The sequence below is a fragment of the Mandrillus leucophaeus genome, unplaced genomic scaffold, assembly GCF_000951045.1.
Source record: "Mandrillus leucophaeus isolate KB7577 unplaced genomic scaffold, Mleu.le_1.0 Scaffold150, whole genome shotgun sequence".
In the NCBI taxonomy this organism is placed as follows: Eukaryota; Metazoa; Chordata; class Mammalia; order Primates; family Cercopithecidae; genus Mandrillus; species Mandrillus leucophaeus.
Window position 1 is genome coordinate 3,146,821 of NW_012101477.1, and position 11,789 is coordinate 3,158,609.

The window sequence follows — 11,789 nt, forward strand, 5'->3', positions numbered from 1 at the left end:
TTTGGAAGACAGTTTGGCAGTTTCTTACAAAGCCAAACATACTCTTACCATGCAATGCAGCAACTGCACACCTTGGTATTTTCCCACACACATCCACACAAAAGCCTGCACACAAATGTTTATAGCAGCTTTATTCATAATAACCAAAATGTGGAAGCAACCAAGATGTCTTTCAATAGATGAAGGGATAAATCAACTGTGGTACATCCATACAATGGAGTATTATTCGGCAATAAAAAGAAATAAACCATCAAGTCAAAAAGACACATTAAATGCATACTGAATGAAGAAACGTTAAATGCATATTGATAAAAGTGAAAAAAGCCAGTGTGACAGGACTACGTACTGTATGATTCCAACTATATGACATTCTGAAAAAGGTAAAACTATAGAGAAACAGTACAAAGACAAGTGGCTGCTAGGTTTTGAGTGAGGAGTGAAGAGGGAGGAATGAATAAGTGGAGTACAGTGGATTTTTAGGGCAGTAAAACTATTTGTACAATTGTAATGGTGGACACATGTCATTATACACTTGTCAAACCCCAGAGACCTGTAGAGCACAAAGTGAACTCTATTGTAAATCACCAGCTTCGGTTAGTAATGCACCAATATAAGTTCATCAATCATAACAAATGCACCACATGAATGCAAGATGTTGATAACAGGGGAAACTGGGCTGTGGGGAAGGTATATGACAGCTCTCTACCCTTTCTGCTCAATTGTTCTGAAAACCTAAATCTTCTCTAAAAAAATTAAGTCTACAAATTTTTCAGAAATGCATGTTTGTTTTGTTTTCCTCTTAATCCCCTATCTTCTTTGAGATTTTGATCTTGCCAAACAAGGTTCTGCTAACCACAGCGTATCTTTCAGGAAAGTATCCTCCAGAGAAAGCAAGAATGACTGTCTTTCACACTGGCAAGGATTGAGTCTAGCCTTCTAGTCAATTATATACCATTCCTAGCAAGGTCTAGGGCAATATTCTATAATCAAAGACATTAATCTTTCTGTAGTCAAACAGAAGTGTATTCACACTAAGTGACATAAAACTACAAACAGCCTCATGTCAATTCAGGTCCAATTTTGTCACTAAATGAATTTACTACAAATATATAAAAAATTTTCCAGTTTTCAGTTTTTACTTTGAAATCATGGATAAGGAGTTGTGGACCTGAAGCATGTTGTAATACACCTTGTAGACCAGAACGTCCTCATTCTTCTTTTTTTTTTTTTAAAAGTAAGGTATTTCCTCAGCTTGTTCTTCTGTATGATCTTCTAATCTAGGAACATAACATTTACATATTTTATATCTCTTAATAATTTTTAAAAGTTTCTTCCTCTAGGTCTTGTACATACTTTGTTAGGGTAACTTTTGTCAATATCACGGCTGTAAATGGGGCATTTTTGCATTGTATTTTTAACTGAGTATCACAGGCATAATTACTAATTTTTGTACTTTTGTGTACGGCAATCTTAATTCTCATTTATTTTAAACATTTTATTGATTTTCTTATGGTTGTCAAACTAGAAGTCATATTACCTACAAACTGTCTTCTCATTTCCAATGATTTTTACCTCTTAGTTTAACATTTCATTGACTTTCCTCATTTTTATACTGTACTGTAGTTACATAAGAATTTATCATCGCAGGAAGGTTCTCATATCTTTATTTTGCAATTTCCTGCTAATCTATAATTATTTAAAACTAGAAAGTTTAAAAAACGTCATTGACTAAAAAATTCTCGTTGTTAAATAGTAGTCAAGGTAGATAATTTTTACCTCTGATTTTAACAAAAGATTCCTCTAGTTTGCTCCTGGGTTGTCATTTAGATAAATCTTTTAAAATAAGAACCTACACTAGTAGTGCTGGCTTAGTTTGTTATTTTTTAAAAAATCAGAATATGATTCTAGTAAATACTGACTTACTGTTTCACTGACTGAACTGCTAATGGGACCAAATTATTTTCTTAATAGCTTTATTAATATTTCCTGATAATTAACTGCTAAGTTCCTGGGATAAACCTTACTTGATCATGGAGGACCATTTACTTAACATGCTATTAATTCAGAACTAAGTCTGCTTAGCATTCCCTTTAATACTTTTGTAAATATATTCATAAGTAAAACTGGTTTGTAGTTCTGTATGTATGAGTTGTCAAGTTTTAGTTATTAGAAATATTCTAAGGTTCATAAAATAAACCAGGTAACTTTATTTTTCCTATGTTCTCATACAGATGAGAAAGCATGAGAATTATTTTCTTAAAAGCTTAAAAGTTTCAGCTAGAATAGATAACAGAAGTGGAAAACTCTAATCTCAGAGACAAGGCTATTATGGCCTTTCTTGTGTCCCTGAAGTCCATAGGAAGCATTAATTTTCTTCTAGTATATTTTTATTTACTGCTTCTACTCTGTTCAATTTTCTCCACTAGGAATATCACTAATGATTTGTAAGTTGCATCTTTTTTCCTTCCCTTCCATATTTACCACTATATTTCTTAGAATTTTCCTCTCTCTGCTCTTCTATTCTGCATTTTAAGTTTTTATGTTCATACTGCTGCATCAAACTCAATTTTCTACAAAAAAAAAAAATGCAAAAAACATTTTCCCTCTATATGCTGAAATACAAAATCAAATAGCAATGTCCCTATTACTTTCCTACAAAGCTAAATGGCCTATAACCAGGTAGTTCCTAGGGAGTAAGGGCAGGGGACAACTTATGCAATAAGCAACTTCTTGCTTGGCAATCTTCAGTTGTACTTTTCAAAACAAACAGGACTTAGAATAAATTCCAAGTCTACCTCCAGACAAGTTATTTCACATTTTTGAGCCTCTATATCCACATCTATAAAACAGGAATAGCATCACTTGTCTTGTAAATTTTTTTTTTTCCAAGAGACAGGGTCTCACTCTATCAACGAGGTTGGAGTATAGTGGAGTGACCATAATTCACTGTAACCTTGAACTCTCAGGCTCAAGCAATCCTCTTGCCTCAGACTCCTGAGAAGCTAGTATTACAGGCGTGCCATCACATCCAGCTAATCTTTAAAAACAATTTTTTGGAGAGATGGGGGTCTCACTATGTTGTCCAGGCTGGTCTCGAACTCCTGGCCTCATATGATCCTCCTGCCTTGGGCTCCCAAAGTGCTGGGACTATAGGCATGAGCCACCGCACCTGGCTGTAAAATTGTTTTAAGGCTAATGGAATTAAGAAGAATGGCAATATTTACCTTATAGGCTGGCTTACTTTGTGCTAAGTACTATACCAAGTATCTTCCATGAGTGAACACATTTAATCTTCACATGATCAATGAGATGGATACTTTTATCACCCTCACTTTATAGATGATGAGGAACTAAGACAAGATAAGAAACTCACCAAAGACCACATAGCTGGCAAGCAGTGATTCCAGGACATAAAGCTAGACAGTTTGATCTTATAAACTAGACAATATAAGAGGTGCTTGACTTACAAATACTACAGTATTAACTTCATTCTTTTCTAAAAGTGGCATGAAAGAGCAAAGCTAATTGTAGCTTATATTTTTAGTAATAATGCTTAGTAGGGGAAGATTTTTAACATTCTTTTTCTAATTATCTATAGATTTCATTAACATGGGTACTGCGTTATCTAGGAAAATTCAGAGTTAGGTGTATTATCAAACCAGTCCCCTCAGACTCAGAACTCTGAATGCATTCATGGGGTGACCTGTCCTGGAGCACAAACTATAACCTACAGCAGCACAGAATTTCATTTATTTGTATGCAAGGTAAAATTTTAACCTGGTTTTTTTTTTTTAATTTGCTTATATCCTCATAAAAATATTTTAGCTATTGTCAGCTGACTGTTAACTTGTGAATATATTTATTCATAAAAGTTCATGAAAATTACCTTCAATGCTTCTAAGGACAAAAATCCAAAGTGTGAGAGGAAAAGGCGGGCTGTTTGGAATTCCTGGGCAGGAGGTGGGGGCTTGCAATCCGTAACTGGGTCAGGAAAGCTTCTCTTCTGCAATTCCTCCTCACTCTGTTGCTCAAGGTGTATTTCATAAGCAATCTGCTGGGCCATGCCACTCCTTAATTTTTCATGTCTCTCTTCTAACTGAAATAATTCTAATATTTCATTTTTTGAAAATGTTTTGAAACTAATAAGGCCAATCTTAATTTTTTTTTTTTTTTTTTTTTTTTTGAGACTGAGGTCTCTCTATGTGGACCAAGCTGGTCTTGAACTCCTCGGCTCAAGTGATCCTCCTGCCTTAGGTTCCCAAAGTGCTGAGATTACAGGCATGAGTCCCACTATACCTGGCTAAGTCAATCTTAATTTTAAAATGAAAATAAAGCTACAAGCAACAAAGAAAATGAAGATACTTTTCAACGATCAACACTGATTCAGTTCAATACAGAGTATGCCATTAAACAAACATGGTTCAAGGTTAAAACAAACACCAAAAAAACTTCCCTATACCTTCAACAATTGCTTCTTCATGTTCTCACTGTAAATGAAAACATTCAGTCTCTGGTTCCCTTCAAATAGGCAAGAAAGGGGATAGAGTTGTCACTCTCACCCCTCGCTTCCAGATCACTGTCCATCTTTACCCTGACGTGCTCCCTGTGTTTGGAATTCCTCATCCATATGGATGACATGACTGTACTCTTAGAAACTCCTCCCACCTTTTCTTCTGATCAATCTTTGTTTAAAATTCCATCCCCTGGTGAGTGACAATCCTTCTAACAACCTGGCTTAGGATTCTACAAGCTCCTCAACCTTCACAACTTTGGCCATCCATGAAAACAAACTTGAACCTGAGATGTGCCCTGCTTTCCAGGGCTGTAAGTCTGAAATTCCCTCTCCAATCATAAGCCCCTTGTGCAGCTCCTATCCCTTCACTTCCCTGAGCTCGTGCTCTACTTTTGCTGTGGGGCACTCAACCCCTCCCCCTGCTTTCCCACTCCATTAGCATCCTTCTGGCTTTATCTGCTTCCCAACTAAGCTGAAGCCCCCACATCTAACAGCTAAATACCTTCTCCTTAAGCACATTAAACGGCTGTGTTGAACCTTCTCCTTCCAAATTTCCACACCTGTCAATCTCCACACCAGTCAAATTCTTATGCTTCCAGATCCTAAGGACTTTTGAAGAAAGTCAGCAGAGTGAGTTAAATAACTTCACTGTAGATAATGCTACTTAACCTCAGCTGGACTGCCTGGCAATTTTTAAGAACTGTCTTGGATCCCCTATTACATTGCCAAGAACCAGGATTAAAATTTTCATAAACTTCTTCAATTTCCCTCCTTTCCTCTCTAAATGTCTCTGAACCTTCACCTACTCTCTCCTTCTGTCTTAGAAGTATCTCTTTTCTAGACTACACTCTTGACCCTACTGCATCTATTACTTGTAAGTCCCAATGCCCATCTTACAATGTTAGCCAGACCCCTCTCTCCTGGTTTCTTCCTTCAATCTATAAGCATGTTCATAATCCTCACATCCTTGAATGTAAAAAAATATTTAAAAATTAGCCTTTTCTGGCCAGGTGCGATGGCTCACGCCTGTAATTCCCAGCATTTTGGGAGGCAAAGGCAGGTGGATCACCTGAGGTCAGGAGCTCGAGACCGGCTTGGCCAAATGGTGAAACCCCGTCTCTACTAAAAATACAAAAATTGGCTGGATGTGGTGGCGTGCACCTGTAATCACAGCTACTCAGGAGGCTGAGGCAAGACAATCACTTGAACCCGGGAGGCAGAGATTGCACTGAGCTGAGAATGCACAACTGCACTCCAGTCTGGGCAACAAGAGCAAAACTCCATCTCAAAAAAAAAAAACAAAAAACAACAAAAAAAACTAGTCTTTTCTTTCCTTAATGAGGCCATTTCCTTATATAATATTACCCATTCTGTACCCTTCCCTTTACTGTTAACAGTGTGGTTTCTATTCACTGCCTCTTCCTCAATACATTCACTCCCCAGCCCTTTGAACTCTCCCTCCTACTGTACACACCTGTTCTCAAAGGTCACCTAAATTTCATGCCAAAATCCAGGGAACTTTTTCTATTCTTTCTTCTCCCTGGTCTCTCCAGCACTGGCTAGTGTACCTCTTCCTCCATTCCTGCTCTTCTGTTCTCTCATGTCCTGATATACTTCTGTCCCCGACTTCTTAAAATTCTTCTCCCTTGACCTAGGAGCCAGTTATCTTAATTAACTCTCTAAATTAATCTAAAGCCAAATACATTTTCCCCATCTTCTCAAACCCATCCTCTTCCTAATGTCTATATTTCTGTAAATGGCACTGATATTTGTCACTCAAGCTCAAAATCTAAAATTCTTTGGTTCTTTTCCTTCCCTCATCAATTCAAGACTGCTTGGATCTGCCTCCACAATACATTTTATATATTAAACTTCCATATCAGTGAAATAGTCCTTCCTTTCTTATAAGGACTTGGATTGTCATAATAGTCTCTGAACTGGTCTTCCTTCTCCAAATAACTCTACTAACAGAGTCTGATCATGTCACTACACTACTGAAACCTACCATGAACAGCCAGGCAGCCCAGTGACAGCTCTAAGAGATGTGCAGTTCCTTTCGATCAGCCACAATCCATATTCGTCTTAAACATGGCAACCTCCTGGATGATGGAGACCCATGTCATCTTATAAATCATCTCCAACAACACTAAAAGCATTGGCTTGACCATGGAAGTTGTAAGAATGTTTCTATTCGTCCCCTTGACGACAGCTAAAAATAATGTACTTACTTCTTCAGTGACTATTTCATGCAAATCTGGAATGCTGAGATCTGCTTTCACAAAAGGAATCTTGTCCACCTCTTCAGGAAATGGCCGATGTTTCACAGAATATTTAAATCCAACATCATTTTTAGGAACTGGGCGAGGTTCAGGCACAAAAAGCTGTTAAAACAAGTAACATTTTGTTTATTATATAGGGTCCAACACCCATCTGTAATGACATGGATTTCCCTGGTCTCTTAGATGGCTGTGTTTCCCTAGGATTACATGTCACAAAAACTCACCCAGAACCTGCAAACGCTACAGATAACAGTAAAGGGAAGTAGCCTGTGCCCCTATGTACTCTATTTTTCTAAAAATATTCACCGACTTCTTATAGATCTCATGACTGACAAATGGGCTGTGGACCTCTACTGCTGCAGGCCCGAATCTCCCACATTCAGCGGTAATCCAGTGGGTAAAGCATTTTGGAGCTTTAAGACTCAAACTTTCTTCCCCAGGGGCTCTCACATCATTCCATATAATTAAAGACAAGTTTGGCTTCACTGGGCATCTCTAGAAAGTGATTTTAACAAGAACCTTAATATGGCTTGAGAGTATGGGTACCAAATCTAGGTCTTCATAGCTCCAAATCCATGCTTTAATATATACATGGTGAACCCTAAACAAATTTTAGCTCCTTTCCTGGTCCCCTTCCTCTTCAGTCTTCAATGCTAACTTATTAAATTACAGAGTTGTTGACAGAATGTGATCTGTACCCCCAAGAAAAAATAGACAAGTGTTCCTTACTGGGTGAAAAACACATCTCATCTAACAGAGACATCTAAGATATTAAATGATTTTAGGCACATGCTCCAATTTTGTGGTGTCTCTTAAATGCTGGTGAAATATTAAGTCATATTTAAAATTTTTAGTAGCAGAAGTAAAAGCTTACAATGTTATAAGTGAAAAGAGCAGTACACAAAATTACTCAAATTCTATTCAAGTGTTATTGTTTATGAAAAGAAAAAAATGGGAAGGAAATCCAGTAAAATATTAGCAGTGGTTATATTCCTCTAGGTAGTGAGTAAATGTGATTTAAAATTTCTTCGTTATCTGAATTTTCCAACTTTTCAAGTATTATTCACATAATTACAAATGTAATAAAATAAACTGCACCCCAAAAGATTTCATTAAATTATACACAGCATATATGTGTCTGTGTGTGTGTGTGTGTGTATATATATATATATATTTTTTTTTTTTTTTAATTAGGCTGGGTGTGACAGCTCACATCTGTAATCCTAACACTTTGGGAAGTTGAGGTGGAAAGATCACTTGAAGACAGGAGTTTGGGATCAGCCTGGGCAACAAAGCAAGACCTTGTCTCTACAAAACATTTTAAAAATGCGCTGGGTGCAATGGCATGTGCCTATAGTCTCAGCTACTCAGGAGGTTGAGGCAAGAGGATCACTGGAGCCCAGGATTAGGCTGCAGTGAGCCATGATTACACCACTGCACTCCAGCCTGGGCAACAAACAAGACGCTGACTCTTTAAAAAAAAAAAAAAGTATACACTATATTACCAATTACTATATAAGAACAAATCATATAAAACAATGTGAAACTAAGTCCTGTTGCTGGACACATCAGAAGTCCCGCCAAATTTTTTTCACATATGGTATATACCTGACTTTTATTATATGTAAAATTACATGGAAAAAAACTGGGGCCATTGTCCAGAACAGTAATTACTCTTAAGTAGATGCCAGACTGACCTGCAAAGCTTTTTGAAAAGACACCTGCCTTGAAGATGTCTTTAAAGAGTAATTGAGTAGATCTGGAATTCTAGGTTCCTAGATGATTCTGATATGAACCCACTGACTGAGAATCTGGCTAGGGATCAAAAATATTTATTTGATCTGTGTTTTCTGTTGGAATGTTATCTAACCTTTAAATTACAACACACACACACACTTCCCTGTAACTTCTGATGAATACCTTCTGATTTGCTTTTGCTCCTCTGGGTAAAAGACAAAGCTGTTGTGCCCAAGCAAGTCTTCCAGACATCCCCCGGACCAGCACAGTGACAGAGGGGAAAAAATCATCTAGAATAAAATATGTATATAAAAGTTTTAATTTCAGACAACAACCATTTAAAATAAACTTGTTATCAACTGCAGAGCTTCTCACAATCAAAGGCCCAACAGTGTTTCCTAAGCTTTGATCTTTTGTGTACCACCTCTGTGGTTTCTGCCATACCCATGTACTCTACGTACTATTACTTTACGTCAACCACTACTGTGCATCTCTAAATGGAAAATCATGAATTTTGGCATGCTAATTATATAATTTTAAAGCATATGCTTAAAAAAACATAAAATTATGTTCACTAATATATCAACTAAGATCATCTCACATACCTCCAGTGATACATGTACACATTTGTGGGAAACATTGTCCCAGTAAATACTCTTAACCTCCCAATGTTGGGAACACTTTAAGTGCAGAAAGATAGACTGGATGTTTGCAGTGTTAGTGTTATATTTGCCCATGCCTTTGTGTACCACTGCCCACCATAGGCAGACACTGTTCCATCTCAGCAGAAGTTCAGGGGCATGGCGGGGGTTAAAAAACACTCAGAATGGACTTCCTGAGTGACCCAGATCCTTCTTTTTATTCTTCTGTCTCAGGTGTGGGAGTCAAACGTCTTCAAATTTCTCTATAATTTCTTATTATTACAATAAACTACTAAAATGTCCTTGTAAATCTATACAATTCCAACTGCTTATATTTTTGGTAAACTTCCTATGCAATGAAATTATTTGGAATGAAAGTAGGAGAGTCTTTAAAAAGCTGGAAAAAGGCCAGGAAGCCTGAAGGGGACACTGGGATTCTGCAGACTCCTCAGCAGATGGCTTGGGAGTAGGAGGCTAGAGGAATCATGAATAGGCACAGGCTAGGAAAGAAACTCAAGCAAGCTCCAGGTCTAGGGTAGAAAAGGATGAAATGCCTGTAGAAAAGACTTGGGAGTAGCACTTCTGAAGTTAGGCAGTAATAAAATGCACCATTCTATTTGATATTAATGTCACGGCATCTCACCACAACACAACAGAAGGTTATGATGGTATTCTTTTCATCTCAAACTACAGGGAAATGTCTCACTTTCACTTTATGGATTTATGAGCTCCTACTCATATAATCAACAAAATTAGCACAGGACTCTTCACCTTTACAAAGGCAAGAAGGCAAATCTTTAATCACTGAGCAAGTCCTATCACTGCACAACAACAATAACAGAAAGGGACAATACAGGGTTTAGAAAATCTGGGCTCTAGTCCCAAGTAACCCTGGGCAAGTCATACACCCTCTGTGAGCCTGAGTTTTTCACTCATAACTAAGGGAATTGTGTACTAAGTGATTCCATGGGTCACGTTATACCCACATATTCTGTAACCTTCACTCTCCTTCCCCTTCCCAGCAACAAGGGTCTGAGAACATGCTTCTTTTACATACCGGCTGATGCCAACTATCATCAGAAAAAAAAAATGTACTTGCGGATAGTTTGGGTCGCAGTTTTTATCACATATTGTGAGATGGCTTATAACTGAGGGGGAGGGAAAGGAGGAAAACAGTGCATGTTGTGTTGATGGAAAATCACTGCAGGGTTTTCAGTAAGGCACTGCATGGTCATTCGTAGTTGAGGATGAATACCATGGTGGCAGCAAGTAGGATGGAAGTAGGGAAAATACATGTTAGAACTGGCAAGGGGTTTGGGGGTTGGAGGAATCACAGTAGGTAGGAAACAACTGTAATAACCTAGGTGAGAAATATTAAGGACCTGCACTTGGATGTATCGGGAAAATACAGAGGAAAGGAAAGATCCAAGGGTCCCTGGGAAGATGGAAACTTAGAAACTAATTACATAAGTGAGTAACAGGAAGGAGCAGGTAAAGATAACTCCTCAAATTTCTAGCCTATGTAGGTGGCACCAACAATTGATATAGAACATGAGGAGTGAGAGGGAGGGGAGCAGAGGGGCAGGATCCAAAGTTTAAAGGGGAAGAAAAAGTGACAAAGATAAACAACACAATGGATCCCACTAAAACATCACCTTCTATAAAACTACAGAGCTAGTTCAGATGCACATCAAGAGCCTTTAAAAGACTCTATCTAATATGTATATTCTATTTTTTGGCCTCCTATTTTTCAGGTGCTATCGTCCCACAGCTAGAAGTCTTTCTGACCTACTTTGAATCTGTAGGTTATCCTTCCCAGATCCTGGAAACAGCTTCATGGTACTGGTAACACTGATTAAGCAGTAGAGAAAGCTCAAAGTACTAAAACTTACTCTGCTCATTTCCAAGAGGTTGTTCCAGCATTGCCAGGATGACACTGTTATCCAAGACAAAGTACCGGAAACTATGCTTGTTTATGGTTGGCAGCCTGGAGTATTTAATCAAAGTGGTCTCATTCACAAGACTACAAGGAGAGGCAGGACCACTAGGTGAAGGAAATGCGCCGAGCAACTGCATAATGCTACGGAGAATGGAAAAGATAACAGTTAATTCTCAAAGCAAAATCTTCAGTTTACCTTGTGCATCAATGTGTCCCCTTTCACTCTTCTGAATTTTAATGCACCACAGCCATGCTTCTCGACAGGTCAGATTTACTCCTTGTAGTGAATGCCATGGCATACTGTCCAGACTCTCCCCTCCAAGATTAAAAAGCCCTTTACCCCAGATGCATATTTGTATGTCTATTTCAGAGACATTTAATCTGCCTTTCCAGTCTGGTCCATATCCAGAAGAGAAAATACGGTTAAGCTGGTATAATTTGATCTCAGTGACCTACTCCCTTACAGGCAACCTATTTGATTTGACATCTTAGAATCTTGCATGGAATACAGCAAGCTCATATTCCACACGCTCTTTTTTTTTTTTTTTTTTTTTTTTTGTCGGTCTCGCTCTGTCACCCAGGCTGGAGTGCAGTGGCGCGATCTTGGCTCACTGCAACCTCCGCCCTGGGTTCATGCTATTCTCCTGCCTCAGCCTCCCGAGTAGCTGGGACTACAGGCG

At 38.2% G+C, this 11,789-nt stretch overlaps 1 protein-coding gene across 2 annotated transcripts in view; it reads right to left on the minus strand.

The window, feature by feature from the left end:
• Nucleotides 1-11,789, minus strand: part of RALGAPB (Ral GTPase activating protein, beta subunit (non-catalytic)) — a 108,285-nt gene that overhangs the window by 19,465 nt on the left and 77,031 nt on the right. For both annotated transcript variants that reach the window (XM_011974974.1, XM_011974975.1), the window contains 4 exons: nt 11,063-11,250; nt 8,713-8,819; nt 6,742-6,894; nt 3,887-4,096 (listed from right to left, as the gene is read on the minus strand). In XM_011974974.1, coding sequence (XP_011830364.1) covers nt 3,887-4,096; nt 6,742-6,894; nt 8,713-8,819; nt 11,063-11,250 — 658 coding nt within the window. The remainder of the gene's footprint in view (nt 1-3,886; nt 4,097-6,741; nt 6,895-8,712; nt 8,820-11,062; nt 11,251-11,789) is intronic.